This window comes from Pantherophis guttatus, chromosome 2, assembly GCF_059756535.1.
Source record: "Pantherophis guttatus breed Tessera chromosome 2, ASM5975653v1, whole genome shotgun sequence".
NCBI classification, from domain to species: domain Eukaryota; kingdom Metazoa; phylum Chordata; class Lepidosauria; order Squamata; family Colubridae; genus Pantherophis; species Pantherophis guttatus.
The window spans coordinates 169,360,529-169,380,127 of NC_142064.1; the positions used below are offsets into that span (position 1 = coordinate 169,360,529).

Consider the following 19,599-nt stretch of genomic DNA (forward strand, 5'->3'; position numbering starts at 1 on the left):
TGCCCCTCAGGTTGGAAGGTGTCCAATATGCTACTGGGGAAGAGCAGAGGGCTAGTACCAATAGCGCCAGAAATAGTGAAGCAACTGGGCCAAAGCCGAAAGGACGCTCAGCTGTGGATGCATCTGGTGGTGAAAGGAAAGTCCGATGCTGTAAAGATCTATTCTCCATAGGAACCTGGAATGTAAGATCCATGAATCAAGGCAAGCTGGACGTGGTCAAACAAGAGATGACAAGACTGAACACCGACATCTTAGCATTCAGCGAACTAAAATGGACAGGAATGGGTGAATTTAATTCAGATGACTATCAGGTATACTACTGCGGGCAAGAATCCCTCCTTCATAGTCAATAAAAGAGTAGGAAAAGCAATACTGGGATACAATCCCCAAAATGACAGAATGATCTCAGTTCAAATCCAAGGCAAACCATTAAATATCACAGTAGTCCAAGTCTATGCCCCAACCACTTGTGCTGAAGAGGATGAAATTGACCAGTTCTATGAAGCCCTACAGCAACTTATAGAATTAACACCAAAAAATGATGTCCTTATCATCATGGGGGATTGGAATGCTAAAGTAGGAAGCCAAAAGATAACTGGAATAACAGGCAAGTTTGACCTTGGAGTATAAAATGAAGCAGAATTTTGTCAAGAGAATACGATGGTCATAGCAAACACTCTTTTCCAACAACCCAAGAGACGACTCTACACATGGACATCACCAGACAGTCAACACAGAAATCAGATTGACTATGTACTCTGCAGCCAAAGATGGAGAAGCTCTATACAGTCAGTAAAAACAAGACCAGGAGCTGACTTGGCTCAGATCATGAGCTTCTCATTACAAAATTTAGGCTTAAATTGAAGAAAGTAGGGAAAAGCACTAGGCCACTCAGGTATGAGCTAAATCATATCCCTGATGAATATACAGTAGAGGTGACAAATAGATTTAAGGAATTAGATCTGATAGACAGAGTGCCTGAAGAACTATGGATGGAGGTTCACAACATTGTACAAGAGGTAGCAACTAAAACCATCCCAAAGAAAAAGAAATGCAAGAAAGCAAAATGGCTGTCTGAGGAAGCTTTGCAAATAGCTGAGGAAAGAAGGGAAGTGAAAGGCAAGGGAGAAAGAGAAAGATACACCCAATTGAATGCAGAATCCCAGAGAATAGCTAGCTATTTAAGAATGCCTTCTTAAATAAACAGTGCAAAGAAACAGAAGAAAACAATAGAATAGGGAGGACCAGAGATCTCTTCAAGAAAATTGGAGATATGAAGGGAACATTTCATGCAAAGATGGGCATGATAAAGGACCAAAATGGCAGGGATCTAACAAAGGCAGAAGAGATTAAGAAGAGGTGGCAAAATTACAGAGAAGAACTATACAAAAATGAGCTTAATGTCCCTGTTAACCATGATGGGGTGGTCACTGACCTCGAGCCAGACATCCTAAATGTGAAGTCAGATGGGCCTTAGGAAATCTGAGCAACAACAAAACTAGTGGAGGTGACATTATTCCAGCTGAGCTATTCAAAATCTTAAAAGACGATGCAGTAAAAGTGCTACACTCAATTTGCCAGCAAATTTGGAAAACTCAACAGTGACCACAGGATTTGAAAATGTTAGTTTACATTCCAATTCCAAAGAAAGACAATGCCAAAAAATGTTCAAACTATCGCACCATTGCACTCATTTCACATGCTAGTAAGGTTATGCTTAAAATCCTACAAGCTAGGCTCCAGCAGTATGTGGATTGAGAGCTACCAGAAGTACAGGCAGGATTTTGAAGAGGCAGAGGAACTAGAGATCAAATTGCCAACATATGCTGGATCATGGAGAAAGCTAGGGAGTTCCAGAAAAACTTCTACTTCTGCTTCATTGACTATGCTAAAGCCTTTGATTGTGTGGATCACAACAAATTATGGCAAGTTCTTAAAGAAATGGGAGTACAAGACCATCTTATTTGTCTCTTGAGAAACCTATATGCAGGTCAAGAAGCAACAGTGAGAACTGGACACAGAACCACTGATTGGTTCAAAATTGGGAAAGGAGTCCGGCAAGGCTATATACTGTCACCTGACTATTTAACTATATGCAGTGCACATCATGAGAAAGGTAGGGCTAGATGTATCAAAATTTGGGATTAAGATTGCCGGGAGAAATATCAACAACCTCAGATATGCAGATGATACCACTGTAATGGCAGAAAGTGAAGAGGAACTAAAGAGCCTCTTGATGCGGCTGAAGAAGGAGAGTGCAAAAGTTGGCTTGAAACTCAATATTAAGAAAACTAAAATCATGGCATCCGGCCCTCTCAATTCCTGGCAAATAGATTGGGAAGAAATGGAGGTAGTGACAGATTTTATTTTCCTGGGCTCCAAGTTCACCTCAGATGGGGACTGCAGCCAAGAAATTAAGACGCTTACTCCTGGGGAGGAAAGCTACGGCAAATCTAGACAGCATACTAAAAAGCAGAGACATCACCCTGCCAACAAAAGTGCGTATAGTCAAGGCTATGGTTTTCCCAGTTGCAATGTATGGCTGTGAAAGTTGGACCATAAGAAAGGCTGAGCGCCAAAGAACTGAGGCCTTTGAACTATGGTGTTTGAGAAGACTCCTGCAAGTCGCTTAGACTGCAAGGTGATCAAACCGGTCAGTCCTAGAGGAGATTAACCCTGATTGCTCTTTAGAAGGCCAGATCCTTAAGATGAAACTCAAATACTTTGGCCACCTAATGAGAAGGAAGGATTCACTGGAGAAGAGCCTAATACTGGGAAAGATTGAGGGCAAAAGAAGAAGGCGACAAGAAATAATGAGGTGGCTGGATGGAGTCACTGGAGCAGTAGGCATGAGCTTAAATGGACTCCAGAGGATGGTAGAGGACAGGAAGGCCTGGAGGAACATTGTCCATGGGGTCACGATGGGTCGGACATGACTTCGCAACTAACAACAACAGATTATCACCATATATGTATTGCTATTGCCTCAAAGTGCTTTCAAGCTGGAATTGGGGAGATATCCCATTCCCATCATTATTCTTCAGCAATTAGTATTTGGAGTACTTCCAACTGGGAAGTAACTAATTGCACTTAATGGACTTGTCCTGCATGAATGTTAATGTCATTCAAGTTACTGGCCCTCACTACATCTTGAGGTAATGAAGTCTATTGGGCACTGCGTGAAGTAGTTTTATCTGAGCTTCAGTAGATGATTGCCCCCTGATCCTAGTGTTTTAAGAGAGGAAAGAAAAATTTTCCGTGTCCCTTTTTTTCACATCATGTATCATGTTGTACTCCTGATGCAGCTATGTCATAAATTTGTGTTAGGATATTACAAACTTGGCATTTTTAAAAACTTTTTTTTATCCATTTCCTAAGGTTCCCCAATAGAAAATATAACTTTTTCACAGACTCAGAACTCTGATGTGACATTTTCATTGAACTATCCAATATGTTCCATAAGATCTTTTTCTAGTTAATTTCAAAAATACTGAGATGACACCAATTTGTATGTGTTGCTAGATCTCTTTGTCCCAGTTTTGATCACTTTACTTAGTTAAATTGAATTACATTTCCATGTGGATATCCATTTACCCAGTTTAGAGTAATTCTTGTGAATCCTTTCACAATGATCACCTTCTGAAAATTATCCCCAAAACTTGGCAAGCTCATTGTTCATCATTTAGTCAAGAGTCATTTATGAACAAAAAGTATTGATCCCAAAACAAATTCCTTAAGATGCACCTTTCTTACTTCCCACCACTATGAAAGTTGCTTATTTATTTCTACTGTTGTCTTTTTGATTTTTAACCAGCTAGCAAAGCATGATGGTTAAATTTACTTTTTCCATGATGAGGAACTTCATCAAAAGCTTTTTGAAAATACATGTATGTATTGATAAGTTATGTATGTATACATTGATAAATTAAATCCATTTAACCCTCTCAGAAAATTCTACATGGCACTCTCCTAAAAATGTCCCTCCTAAGGATATTTATAACAAATCAGGTACTTTATAAGACAGGAGATGCCTTATTTTATCCAAGTTATAGTCTATTGAGAGATATTTTATTACTATAACTTTTTGCAGTTTTTATTTTAAAAACTGGAATAGTGTCTCTGGGACTACAGCTATCATAGTCCCAAATCAATATGGACATTTCTGAGTATGATGGGAATTATCATATAAAAAACCTGGAAGATGTCGGGTTGGCAACAAGCAGATCTACAGAATGGGTCCTTAGCATTTTCACACTTTTTCAATCATATAATATAGGTAACAAAGAAAAACTAACAAAGCAAATAAGAAATACATATTTATGCCATGTGATAAATTAGGTGTAGACAATATGATGCCCTCCAACGATATTGGATTAGGAGCACGGTACTCTCATCTATCTTTAACATGAAAGTTCATTAAAATGCGAAAACTTTAGGTCAGCCTCTCTTAGTCCAATCATCTTCCCAGTAGGGAAAAAATAGGATGAAGCAACATGCACACTAACTTTTACACCTGCCCCAAAAGGTGAGCTAGGCATCTAATATATAAATAATACATGAATAATGGCAGTGGTATGATGGTTTTGCAGTCCAATAAACTAGAAAGAATCTGTATTGGGGAAATTCCCATTTACCTAACAACAAACTGAAAGTGTCATCCGGCTGTGGAACACAAGGTAAAATGTTTAGCCTGATTTTGGGTGCCCAACTATATCAGCTCTCACAGTTTATCTGTCCTGCATTGGCTAAATCAGGTTCACTCCCTATGGAATTTCTGTTTGGTGCTCCTTTTGGCAGCAAAGGAGTTCAGGAGGAGCTTTTATAGGACATTTATATACTGCAGTGTGCCAGACGGTCTATTCCACATTGTCACTTTCTTTTTAGTAAATGCGCAACTGTTGTGCTGCTGTTTAATGTCCATTCGTGTTACCTAGAAAAGTAATGAACTCAATGTGTAGCATGATCAGGCAGGTTTTGTCCCTTCCATCATGTGCATATTTGCCCAGAACAGGCAAGCCATGCTCTCAAAAGCAGAGAGGGGATAAGGGAAAAAAAAAAAAAAGATTGATCTGTCCATGAGTGGAATACATTAATATAATCTGAATGTGTAGTATGGCTTTCAGAGTCCGTAGGCTTGCAATATAATATTACGTAGATATAAGTAAAGCACATCCACAGTTTTCTGTAAATGTACCAGGGCCTGCGATGATCAGGCTGAAGTTGTTGACTCAAAGTCTTATGGGCAGCGTTGAATTTTCATTAACACAATACGCTCTTTTGCGTGTCAGGCTTTCCTTTTCTTAATGTTGCCTGCATTAATCCTTTATCCAGTTCCTTAAAAAAAAAAACACCACTCCCAAGATAAATATTAGTTGCTAAGAAATTTTAGTGCAGCATGACCCTTCGTTCTTTCCCCTCTGGGAAATATCTGGCAGCTTCATTGGCAGCACACGTAAAGGGTTTCTTTTCTTGGCAAAAATGACCAAATTACCTGTAGGCAAAAAGCTGCCTGGCCCTCCCATGCCACCACAATGGCCTAGGGAAACCTTTCGAGCCCAACAGAAGCTAACAGTGGCACTAAGTTGGGACTCTGCTGGACTTTGTTGAGCTGCCTCTGACTCCTGAGAATCAGGGCTAGTTTTCCTTTGGAAGTCTTGGCTGGGCTCCCTGCGGTGCTGTGCTAGACTGCTCGAATAAGATGCTTCCAGGAACGTGGCAGTTCTTGATTTGTCTTGTTCAATAAAATTCTTAACCATGGGTGACGTGTAAGTAGTATAGGCCGGCCAGCGACACACATGGATGAGATGGGACGGGATGCCAATATTCCCTGATTTCAAAGACCGATCTGGAACCCAAAAGAAAAAAGAACATTTTTGGAGAAGCATTTCAAACCCAAATTGCACCACCTCCAGAGAACAACCTGTTTCCTACAAATCAGAAGAAAGTGATTTCTTGCTGCAAAGCTAGGCAAACTTTTTGAATCAGAGGCATATCATGAATTATAAACATGGTGGCCCTTCTCCTTAGGAGGCTACCATGAGAGAGGTTTATCTGTTCACAAATCATTTTTTTTTTGCAGTAACCTTCCCCTGGATTGGGGAGGGAATGGAGATTTTACAGTATCTTTCCCCTGGAGTGGGGTGGGAATGGAGATTTTACAGTATCTTTCCCCTGCCATGCCCACCAAGCCATGCCCACAAGCCATGCCACGCCCACCAAGTCACAGCCATAGAACCGGTAGTAAAAATTTTTGAAACCCACCACTGCTCCAGACATATATGTTTCAGAGGAAGTCCCACTGAATATCTGTCTAGACATATTTAGAACCACACAGTAAAATGCACTCTATTCATAGAAGCAGTCTCACATGAGTGTGTCAAAATGTAGAGGCAGACAGGAAAGGAAGGCCAAATATTTTTAATTAGTAACAAGGTCTTTTATTACTATGAGCTCTGCTTCAATCTGGTTGGTGGACAGAACTGGACTCTGTTGGTGTAGGGGAGGATAGTGTTGTCAGTACAACACTAGCCATGTAAGTTTCAAAACCTGTCCATAGTAATAAAATGACAAAATGACAATTTGTTGCACAGCCATTTCCATTGCCAGGAAGAAGCAAAATAATGCAGCAAAGTCGTATTTTCCACTCAAACTGGCTGAAGTGGTATAGGAGTACATTAGTCAGTCCCATTGACTACTAGGCACTCTGACAGGAACACCCCCTCCCTTCAGTCCAATGTTTCCCAACCTTAGCAACTTTAAGATATGTGGACTTCAACTCCCAGAATTCCTCAGCCAGTATGTGAGGTTCACACATCTTAAAATTGCCAAGGTGGAGGCACTGCTTCAATCACCTGTTACTACCTTTCATGGCCATTTTAATTATAAACACATAAGATATATACACCAATGGAATAATGAAAAAATGGGTTTTTATCAGGAAAGGAAAATTTTGAGTGATTGTTGTGGTCCGCCAGCAGCCGGCGGACCTGGCAGTGGAGTCGGACAGTGAGGAGGCTGAGGAGGACAATAGGCCAGTCCTGGAGTCAGGGAAAGGCCCAGATGAGGGCACTGCGTCGGAGGCAGAGATGGGGCCAGGGCCATCTGGGAGCAATGCGCGGACTATGGAGCCTCCAGAGGCGGACAGGAGAGAGGCACAGGAGGAGCCTGTTCCTAGTACACACATGCGAAGAGCTGCCAGAAGGCAAGAGCAGCTGAAGAAAAAAGGACAACTCAGGAGTAAGGCCAGAAGATGATTGGCCACTCCCATAAGGCTTAAAAGAGCAGCAATGAGGAAAGCAACACTGATTCCCATGCTTCTTGTCAACGTCTCTTGAACTTTGTGGGGGTTTTGCCAAGAAAAGCCTTTGGCAGGTTGCCAAAGACATCAAAGGTTGGTGATAAGGCCGAGGGACTGGTTATTAAGAATTTTGTTTTGGACTAAGCTGAGAATGAATTAATTCTCAGCTGTTTTAATAAAATAAGTTTGTTGAGGACTGAATTGTGTTTCTTAATCACTACAAGGGCCTTGGCCACAACAGTGATGGAATAGTAAAAGGACCAACCTGCTTTAAAAAAAAAAGATCAGATAAAATTGACAATTCTACCACTTTCCTCTTTTAGTTAAAGTGTCAGGACAAATTGTAAAAAATGTAGCATTTTGTTTTGCTTTTGTCAATCCAGGTAAATTCATCAAAGTCCAGGCATGATATCAGACTGTCACTGCACACAAAGCAAAGAGAAAGACTGAAACTTGGGAAAGCATTTCTTCAGCTGATTTCATTTCCAGCTGGTTTATACATGGGAGTCCAAGAGCTTAAGACTGCTGCATGGAAAAGCTTCAGATATTTTTCTTTGATGTTGTTTCCCACACTTATAAAATTCATTTTTCCCCAGTGAAGTGATCTATTTGTGGAATTATTCAAAGGTACTCACATCCCTTTATGTTTCTGGGGATTTTTTCCCCAATAGACACTGCAAATCTTGAACTTCATTTCTGTTCTCCAGGAGTTAATTTGCTGTGCTAGTTAGCTGTAATATGAAATTGATCTTACTTCTCCTCTCTGACCCCACTCAATAGTCTGGACGAAGCAAAGCAAGATGCAGCACAGAATCATTCATGAAAACAGATTATCCTTCAAACCCTGGCTTTTTAAGCTGCTAAAGAGAAGCCTGGAAACTGTTTGATGAGTTTCACAGGGAAAGGCTAAAAGACACAGGCAGAAACAAGATAAAAAATTGAATGTGCTAATTCTAGAATCAAGAGGTTGCCTTTCCAGAAAGGGTAAGGGGAAAGTGGCAATGTAGAAGGATACAAGACATTATCTAACTCCTATGCTGGTCATTATTATTTGGCCATGTCAGTGTGGGGGAGTTCACTGGAGAAAGAAATTATGTTTGGAAGAGTTAGCAAGACACCCTCAAAACTCATACCAGCCACAGCACAGAACAGCATAGAACAACTCAAAGAAGTAATGCAAAATTGGAAGATGTGGAGAGTGCTGTCCCATAGAATCGCCAAGAGTCAGACATGACTGAATGGGTAATATAAACATCATCATGATGGTCATTGATCACAATAAGGACTGATGTGTTATCGAGCTCCAAATTTCATTCTTGTCAAAGATGCTCAAAATGTATCAACTCTAAAGGGTTGGTTTAATAAGGAAGAGGTTGAAAGCAACCTCTAGGTCACCGTTATTCCTTCCACATTGGGTTTCTTTAGAAAATGGGATTATATTAGTATAATATATATATATTCAAAATTCAAATTATAGAGCCACTAATATAATTTTATATATATATATATATGTAGGTCTTTGGTTATTCGGGTCTTGTCCCACGTAAAATTGGAAGTGTCTTGGCGACGTTTCGACGAAGTCTCATTCGTCATCTTCAGGCTGGTGTTCTCGGCTTCGTGCTTCCAGGAGCAATGTGAGATCGCAGCTGTCTCTTCCTTTTAACTGCTAGTGGGGGTGTGAGCTGATTGGGTGGGAACTTGGCTGTGTTCTGATTGGGTGGAGGAAGAGACAGCTGCGATCTCACATTGCTCCTGGAAGCACGAAGCCGAGAACACCAGCCTGAAGATGACGAATGAGACTTCGTCGAAACGTCGCCAAGACACTTCCAATTTTACGTGGGAGAAGATTTTACGTGGGAGAAGACCCGAATAACCAAAGACCTACATACAAACACCCGCGAAAACCTGAGAATATATATATATATATATATATATATATATATATATATATATATATGTATATGTATATGTATATGTATATGTATATGTATATGTATATGTATATGTATATGTATATGTATATGTATATGTATATATATATATATATATGTATATGTATATGTATATGTATATGTATATATATATATATATGTATATATATATATATGTGTGTGTATATATATGTGTATATATATATATATATATATATATATATATATATATATATATATATATATATATATATATATATATATATATATATATATATATATATATATATATATATGTCTTTTTCTTTTTCGTAGGCTTTTATGTGCATATTCTTTCTAGCCAGGTTTTACCTACATAAACTAAGTTGTTCTACAGAACCAGGGCTGCAGAACAACTTAGTTTACATAGGTAAAACCTGGCTAGAAAGAAAGAATATGCATATATATGTGTGTGTGTGTGTGTGTGTGTGTGTGTGTGTGTGTGTGTGTTTCTTTCTTTTTCGTAGGTTTTATGTGTATTTCTCTTTAGCCAGGTTCTACCTACGTAAACGTGTAAGAGGAGGGAGAGGGAAACTGTCAGGTTTTCAAGATTATGTTATAATATTCTGTAACAATGAAGTAGATTCCAGGAGCTCTTGTGCTATCTCAAAGAGCTGGCGGGGCAACTGTGCCAACTACAGAGCTGCATGATTTAAAACATTCAAATTATAGAGCCACTAATATAATTATAAAACCAAGATATTATGCAGCCCTAGTTCAGTGAAATCACAATTCACTAGTTTCTGGGCTTTTTTTCTTCTGGCAGCCAGAGATCCTTTGCTGCCCATTGGGAGACTAAGATAGATCTATTTCGGCCTTATAAGACCTCATCAGTTAGCCACGCCTTCATCTCATGTATCCTCCCTGTAAAGGTACAATATTTGTTTTTCTTTCTTTTTTGTAGGTTTTATGTGTATTTCTCTTTAGCCAGGTTCTACCTATGTAAACCAAGATATTTGGTTTATGTAGGTAGACCAATATCAAGACAAATACACATAAAACCTACGAAAACACTGACAAGGTGTTTTATCCCAAATTTTCTACACACACACACGGCAATTCTGCCAGAAGGAACACAATGAAATAAGAAATAAGAGTTCCATCCAATAGGGAAATGGAGCCACAGCAGAAAACATTTTTTTTAAAAAAACATTTCCCTAGCTTTGCAGTAGTTGACTCATTCCTGTAAAATCAATAATATGATTACGGTACAGACACAGCTTGTGCAAAACTGTTTCTCATTGTGGAAGTCTCCTAGCTTTGTGGCAGCATTAATACATTGCAGCTGAGCCAAAAATAAATAATCTCTGCATTGAATACTATTGATGTCACAGAGACATAGAAATCCAGAGCTGTTTTCAAAGTGGTTCAGAAGCCTTGTGTAGAAGCACCCTAAGACAAATTAGTTCCAGTTTTATAGAACAAAGCTCTATCCTATCACGGCCTCTTTAACATTGCACCTATAAACTCTACCACTTGGCTAACTTTCTTGTTCTTTTTTATAGTTACTACAATCAAGAAACAATTTATTTTTGTGTTACGTCCATTAGACTGATTGAGTTTACAGCACATGGCAGGAAGCCATTTAATGGGAACAAATCCTTTGAAGCAAAACTTGGCAGAGACAACTCTTGGAAAAGGTTCCCCTTTGATTGAAAAGTTTTTGTCAAATGGCTTCTCGCTGTCGGGCCAACATGAGGATGGAGAAACAAGACTAAAACAGAATTGATGTGTTAGGAAAGGAGAACAGTGGAGGGGGGGATGGGATAACATATTAAAACTGTGGTACTATACAAAATTCCAACAAGAAGCTGGCAGAGAGGCCATTTTAACATTTGTTCTGTTTAAAGATAATTTGGGTGCAAGGCATGAGATCAGTGGTGGTATTCAGGTGAACCAGTAGTGGCTGCTGTGGGAGGCTCCACCCACATGCCCAACATCATCATGTCCCATTTTTGACCCTCTGTGCATGAACTCTCACATTTGACAACTGATAGTGTAGGTAAATGAATACCACCCCTGCATGGGATGATAGTGAGAAGGGCTGGGGAACAGAGAAATGAAATGAAAGCAGTTGTCTACAATTCAAAATGTCCAGATAGTGTGTAGAACTAATAGTAAAAGCAAAGAAGGACTAAATAAAAGTAATTCTGCAGGAAAAATCTTTTGCAGATGGACATAAAAAAAAAATCTGGAAGAGCTACCATGACTGTGTCTATTTTTTTAAATTTAAAAACAGAGTATTGCTAGCTCCTTAATCCCATAATTCAACACATACTCAAAGACTGAAAGGCCCCAACCTTGTCCCTTATTTATTTTGGCATATGGTTTTCATCCTCACTCACTCTGGGCCCCCTGATTGGAAGGCTCTCCTCTTTTGGGAGACAAGGGGATGGGGGGGTGGGGGTGGCGAATGCTTTCCTTTTGGTCTGGAAGAGAGATTTTTGTATAATGCAAAAGTCTGGTCTGTGAATAGGGCTAATGGTTTTCCCTCCCACCAATATAAGTATGCGCATTTCAGTCTTTAGACATAATTCAACTAAAAACAGTATGCTGGTCCAGTAGATGTTTTCAGCGTGGTCTTATCTTATAACATAGAAAGAGAAAACTTCCTGAATAATCAAAACTTATTACAATAACACAAAAAAAGTTCATTCTGGTTAAAAGCACAGGAATGTTATAATCATTTTTATGTCATTTAAGGACCTAAGAAGTGTTCCTAAACTTCAGAAATTTTTCTGTTATAACTTAATAGCAGAGGAATGCCATCTTTTTTACAGGATGCTCTCTATTTCACCATTTTTAAAATGTTTGATCCAGACACACTACATCAACCTGAACTTATTAGACCTGATTAAAACACCATGTTTTCAGCCTTTTTCAAATTGCACTGAATAATGGTTAATTAATTTGGTTTGGGTTAATTAATTTAGTTTGCATTTAATCACAAATCAATTTAACTTTGTACGTCTTAAAGTAGAATGTGAACCACAAAACAAATTATTTTGCATTTTCCCCATTTATTGGGTTCATCAAAATGGTTTAGGCAAAATGTCCTCTGAATTTAGTGTAGCTTTCCGATATTGAAGCATTATAGGTCACATTAATAGGCTGTTGAGTTTCAAAACACTGAAGGGGAATTCTGATCAATGGAAGCGATGTGGACATATGTTAAAGGAATTGGGTGCATGAACTGTTCTTTAATTCTCACAAGAGACCAAATACATAGCTTTGGAGTAGGCACATTAGCGTGGCAACATTCTGCTCAATTAGGTTTTGATTTAAAAGGTTTGTAAATAGTCTGCATCCATTTTTTTTTAATGGCAACTTTCTGCAAAATGAAAACTTTTTCAGAGATTGGGATTTGAAGATGGGCTGGGAAAGAAGAGATGGAAAGAAGATAATCACACCATATAGATTGAAGGTGACCACATGCATGTTGTTAAGAGAGAGAAGATAAATATGCACAGTGGGTGTGTGAGTGAATGGATGTAAGTAAGAGATCAAATATACAGTGAATGGAAAGAAGATTGCAAATGCTGTAGATGGGAATGAGAAGCTGAGCATCTGCATTTGGAAGAATGGATGTGCATGGCAGTCGAATGGATGAAACCAAGTCTGTGCAATGGATGGAAGTACTCCTTGTTCCAACTTTGTTGCATTAGATTAGATCAAGTTTTTTCAGCAGTGTATTTTAAAAGCTTGGATAAATTCATGCTAGAAATCTCTGCCCACTTAACCATTACTATAGAGCAGGGCTGTCAAGCTCGTGGTCCATGGGCCAGATGAGTCATGCGCTGGCCACATCCATGCCTGGTTTAGAGAAGGGGGGAGAAGTCGTGATACATCACATGACAACGCTGTGACGACACGAGTTTGACCACCCTGCTATAGGTTAGCTATTTAACCTAATGAGTGCTTGCATTTCTTAAAAGAAATGTCAAATCACACACTTCCACACCTGTGCTCATTGTTACCAATGCTGGAGGTGACACAAAGCTGAAGTAAATGGCAGTGAGTTTTCCTGAGCAAAATCCCAGAGCTCCAGAAGCAGCTGTTTACAAGACATGTCTGTATCATACATATTGATTTTGCAGGAAGGAGCCAAGTGTTGCTCTAGTGCTGGGACCTGAAGCTGTTCTCTTTGTACAGAAAAGGAACTATAGCAAACCCCGATACTGCCAGATGTGGAGAATATTCTGCATTAGCAGGTAGTGATTTTCCCAGTCCTGCAAGCCAGAGGAGGGACATTTCAAGTGCCAAAATCTTCAGTTGCTCTACAACCATTTCCTTCTGGGCGTCTCTATATGCATATATCTATGGAAGCCTGGTGGCTCAGCAGACTGATAGCATTGTGATTAACACCAGCTGTCTGCAATTACTGTAAGTTCAAATCTCACCAGGCTCAAGGTTGACTCAGCCTTCCATCCTTTCTAAGGTAGGTAAATTGAGGACCCAGTTTGTGGGGGCAATAAGCTGACTTTGTATAAATATACAAAAGTATGAAGGCTATTGCTTAACGCATTGTAAGCCGCCCTGAGTCTCCAGAGAAGGGCGGCATATAAATCAAATTTTTTAAAAAAAGCACATCTGCTTTGGGATTAAGGAGACTGACTCCTTAACAATAGTTTGCCAATCCAACACTTCTACTGAAAAAAGCATCCATTTATGAAAATGTCCAAGAAGTTCAGGAATGTTGGGTGACTTTGACCTTAATGTTAGCTCAGTTTTAAAGTCACTAAAGGCTTTTAAGAAGAGACTGGACAGCCATTTGTCTGGAATAGTATAGGGTCTCCTGCTTGTGCAGGGGTTGGACTAGAAGACCTCCAAGTTCCCTTCCAACTCTGTTATTCTGTTCTCTTCTGTTCTGACTTCCCTGTTTCCTGTTTCCCTGGATAGGGAATATAGCTTTGTAATTTGTGAACAGACTCTGCCTGGTACTAAGACTCCTATGCTAAAGAAAGCTTTCGGGCGGAGCAAGTCGAAGAAGAAGCTTTCAGATATTTGGGGGTGGAAGAAACTGGGGGAGGGGGAAGAGCTTATTTATGTGAAATGCCAAGGCAACAAATAGTTGACATTAGGATTGCAAGCCAACTGTGGGATTGGGCTATTCCTTTCAGGCCTCACACAAAGGACCCCTTTTTTTTTTGTCCTGCCTTGGGAGACAAAAAACAGGGCAAGCCACAACAGAACCCATATTGATGGTTGGGGAAAGGCCTGTGGAATTTCTGGGGAGGATTTTGCTGGCCTACAGACACAATGGACTGTGCTTTGAGATGGCAGACTCCGTAGGATGGAAAGGCCAAGCAGTCTGCATGTGACTGAATTTGCCTTTCTAACAGCCTTCCCTGCCTGCCCCAACACATGCCCCCTCACTTAAAAATGGGGAGGGGGGGGATGAGAGTTCTTATTCTCAACAGCCAACTTACTGCTTAAGATTTCTTTGAAAGCAGCTTTCCTTGAAATGTGCCTTCAGCACTTTCGAATGGCAATGGTCAGTGTCCCCAGCCTACACAAGCAAACACATCCAGAAGATCTAAGAACACAGGAGGCAGTATGCATGTGAATGCTTCCAAACCTCAACTGTGGCTTCTCTGGATTAGTGTACCTCTTCCATCTTTCCCTGAAGGAACTGGACAACTTTTACAACCTTAAATTCAGAGAGGTCACACATGTTCTAGGATCACAGCCAAGATACTTCTTGAACCCAGTCCTGAGGTGTTTATAAAGGGTCTTTCCTTAGTCTGACAGGCCTCCTCCAGGCACTCAGTTAATCTATCTGATCATGTTAGAAATACTCTGGAAAGTTGTAGCTTCTTTGGGACTAATGAGATTAACTTTTTTGTAACTGAATTAGAATTTCAGGAATGTAAGAAGGGTTACTGAGATACAGAAGCATGGAGAATTCGACCACTCCCCCTTGACCTTCTCCTGTGTATTAATTCACTACACAAATATAACCCCTCCTCTCCATGCAGAACTTCCGAACTCCTAATCATATTGCAATAAGGAAAAAAATATATTTTGTCTAAGCTTTCAAAGCATGAACCTGGGCTGTATAAGGCATGCTAATTTTAGCCTAGGAGTGGGTAACATAGTGCCCATTAAAGTCAGTGCCCACCAAATATTCTGCACATCTGAATTTTTAAATAGTTGTTTTTTTAAAAAAAAATGATAAATGAATAAAGGTCACCCTGCAGTGCAAAGTGGATTTCTCTGACATCACATTTATTTCCAAGAATGGTTCCTGGCTTCACATTTGGCCCATGGAAATCCTGAAATAATACAAATGGTGGGTGACTGCAGATCAGGGGTGGGTTCTACTTACCTTTACTACCGGTTTGCAATGAGGCCGCACACACTTCTGTGCATGTGCAGAAGCCTCCTGATGACGTCGGGGTTGGTGGGCGGAGCCTCCAGCCAGTTTTACTACCGGTTCTATAGAACCGGTCCAAACCGGGGGCAGCCCACCACTGCGACAGATCCTGGGCTTTGGAAATCTATCTCAAAAAATGCCAAAGAAGCAAACTTACCCCTTTTGCCTTTGGGTAAAATATGTGTCTTATCATGCCACATTTCTCATGGCTATGCAAACTGGGGAAACTATTTTGTGAGATTGTTTATTTATTTATCATTTATTTATTCTTCATATTTCTTAACTGCCCAACTCTCTTGGAGAAGGCCTTTGGGCGGTGTACAATATTATCAATAAACATTAAAATCGGAATGTTTTAAAATGATAAAAACAACATTATAAAAATTTCAAAAGGTGAAGAATTCTAAGAAGGGATATTAACTGTTAATACAGGTGGGGGGGATTTTTCATGTGGCCAGCCAACCCCATGGTTGTGTGAGCCTCTGTGTCTCTCACACGAGGCTATACAAGCAAATTCTGAACCCTTTGATGAAGGCCAAAGGATCGGGGGCTTTCCTCACTTCTGTGAGTAAGATCTTCCACAAGGCAAGGGCAGTGGCAGACAAGCCCATCTTCCTAGACCCCGCCAGTCAAAATTCTTTGATTGACGGGGTTTGTAGCATACTTTCCCTGCTTGAACGAATGGGATGGGCTGATGTGATGGGGGTGAAGCCAGTTCTGTAGGTAGCCTGGTCCTATGCCATATAGGGCTTTATAGGCAATAGCCAACACTTGAATAGGACCCAGAAGGAAACTGGCACCCAGTATCAAAGGTTATATGTGCCCTTCTTTGGTTCACGTGGCCGCATTCTGCATGAGCTGAAGTTTCTGGATACTTTTCAAGGGTAGCCCCATGTAGAGTGCATTGTAATAGTCTAACTGGGAGATGACCAGGGCATGAGTGAGTGAGGACCTCTGTGTCCAGAAAGTGGCATAACTGGCACACAACACAAAGTTGGGCAAAGGCCTCCTGGCCACAGCTGCCACCTGCTTGTCAGCTATGAGTCCAAGACAGCCCCCAAGTTATGTACCGGGTTGTGCAACCCCACCCAGGACCACAGATGATAAATTCCTGGATACAGAGGGACCCTGCCACTCATGACATACTCTCAGAACCCAAATGTTCTCACCAGTTGAAAAAAATTGCCTGCCCCTAAGCCTTTCTTGAATGCCTTCTTTTGTTAGTGTAATAGATCTGCATGCTTCATTTATTGGAGATCAGAGGGCTATCTTATTCTCAGAACATTTTCACAGCACTTGGACTTGCACTTAATGGTCTCAGGAGGTGAGGCTGAATGATAGAGCAATAATTGGTTTGTGGCACGGCATATTATATTTGCCTAGAAATAAATTTATTGAACACAGTGAGCTTCCTTCTCTATGGAAACATGAAGCAATTCTGCTTTGTTTTAAAGTCATTTCCCACAGGCCTGCGTGAAAAATCTCTGCGTTTAGAACTCAGCTAATGCCACAAGAGGAACTGCTACAGGGAAAGAATGGGCTAATGGCCATTCAAAGCATTGTCAGTGGAAAAACTCCTGATCCCAAGCTTCATTTAGCCAGAATAAAATTATGAAATTAAATCTTCTACTACATAGCAAGTATAAGTTGTGTCTATATATCAACCTTTTTCGACTGTTTTTCATTGCTTTCCATTGTCAGCTGCCCTTGGAATTGCATGTGAGGTTTCATGTTGCCATGGATGTAGCACTGTTTTGTTTGTATATGTCTTAAAGCACTGATCCACCATCCTGGGCCTAAGGTTATAGGTAGGTAGAGTAAACGTTCCTTCTCCTCTTCCTTCCTTTTAGAAGTTTTGCTGAAGTTCGTTTTGTGTTAGTCGTACTTTGGCAAGACACATATGCTAATCAAAAAGTAACAGTTCAAAATCACCCTTTCCCGCTCTTCCTTTTCTTTTCTTTCCTCTTTTCTTCCCACCTGACTTGCATTGCACCTTTCCTATAAGGTGAACCTATGGCATGTGTGCCACAGGTGGCACATGGAGCAATATCAGTAGGCACATGAAGTGAACTCCGGTGAGCCTGCGCGTGCTTGCCAGCTGATTTTCAGGCTTTCTGGGCCCACTGAAAGTCAGGAAACAGGCTGTTTCTGGCCTCTGGGTAGGGGAGGCCCATTTTTGCCCTCCCCAGGCTCCTAGAAAGGCTCTGGAGCCTGGGGAGAACAAAAAATGGGCCTACTGGGCCCACCGTGCCATCACGTGCCAAAAGCGGTGGGAACACAGGGGGTCATGCACACATGCATGGGGGGGGGGCTGAATAGAATTATGGGTGTGGGCACACATGTGCACAACCCCTCCACACTTCCCCCTGCTTTTGGCACACGATGGCAAAAAGGTTAGCCATCACTGCTATATAGAATAGAATAGAATAGAATAGAATAGAATAGAATAGAATAGAATAGAATAGAATAGAATAGAATAGAACAGAATTTTTTATTGGCCGAGTGTGATTGGACACACAAGGAATTTGTCTAGGTGCATATGCTCTCAGTGTACATAAAAGAAAAGATACGTTCATCAAGAATCATAAGGTACAACACTTAATGATAGTCATAGGGTACAAATAAGCAATCAAATCATATTAGGAAACAGTCAATATAAATCGTAAGGATACAAGCAACAAAGTATACAGTCATACAGTCATAAGTGGAAGGAGATGGGTGATGGGAACGATGAGAAGATTAATAGTAGTGCAGACTTAGTAAATAGTTTGACAGTGTTGAGGGAATCATTTGTTTAGCAGAGTGATGACATTCAGGAAAAAATGTTCTTGGGTCTAGTTGTTCTGGTGTGCAGTGATCTATAGCGTCATATTCTAACAATATGCATAGAGGTGGAAGAAAATAAAAGAGTTTTCAAATCAGGAAAGTGTTTGGCAATGGCAACAAAACCAATAGATCCTTTAGAGATATCCCTGGGTTAATAAGATTACTCTTTGATTCTGAAAAAAAAAAACCTTAAAAATGGAAAGAGATTAAAAATATGTGACTGAGGTACAGGAGGGTGATAACTGAGTTAATCTGAATGTGAACAGAGCTTTTCACATTATCTGAGACTCTGTTTTATTAGGTTCCCAGAAGAGGAAAAAAATGTGTATTCATGCTCAAATGCACACACACACACACATACACACACACATACACACATTCCCTTTCAAGTGAATCTGAAGTTGGGGTGGGCAGAGAACCTGGCCAGCCTGCTTGGCTCCATCCTCTGCTTAGCATACATCACATACCAGTGAGTTATTTGATACAAGACTAGAATCTGTTACTGTGCTCAAACAGCATGTTAAGCCAGGGTTCTAAAAAGTGTAATGGACGAAAATGCATTAATCCTTCATACATACAGCTAAAGCATGATATTTGTGTTTACACATCATGCTTAGCCAACAAAAAAATATAACTAGAAAAAAAGGAAGTACATTCTAGACAAGGCGACTCTGATGACTGTTAAGAAATAGAAACGGTGAAATTTATACTGCTGAAATTTGACATGCAGTCTGATTAAAGTCGTAGCAAAATCAGTGGCTGTTTCCCGAAAACAGCTTTGTTTCCTTGACCATAGGATCCAAGCAAAAAAAAAAAAAAACCTCCTAAGAAATATTGGAAAGACAGCAACAGTTATTTTCATTCTAGGGCACAGTATTGCGGGGAGACTATTTTGATTTAACATACACAGGAGTCAGTACAGTACAAATCAACCCAGTACGGTGTGCAGACACAAAACCAGAAACTGCTTAATATGGGCAACTGGTTGTAGACTAGGCACCAGAGAAAACCAATAAAGATTTTCTGCCAGCCTCGCACCCTTTGGAGGGAATGCAAGGACACCTCTCGAGGCTCTTGAAAAGTTGTCACCCGTTTCCATAGCAAGTACGTAAGAGGGAGATCATAACGGT

The 19,599-nt window shown here is 40.3% G+C and overlaps 1 protein-coding gene across 1 annotated transcript in view; it reads right to left on the reverse strand.

Annotated features, from left to right (window-relative positions):
- Positions 1-4,303: 4,303 nt before the first annotated feature.
- Positions 4,304-19,599, reverse strand: part of CDRT4 (CMT1A duplicated region transcript 4) — a 36,768-nt gene continuing 21,472 nt past the window's right edge. Inside the window, exon 3 of the mRNA XM_087887260.1 lies at positions 4,304-5,845. Within this exon, the coding sequence (XP_087743386.1) occupies positions 5,376-5,845 (470 nt within the window). The 3' untranslated portion in view covers positions 4,304-5,375. The remainder of the gene's footprint in view (positions 5,846-19,599) is intronic.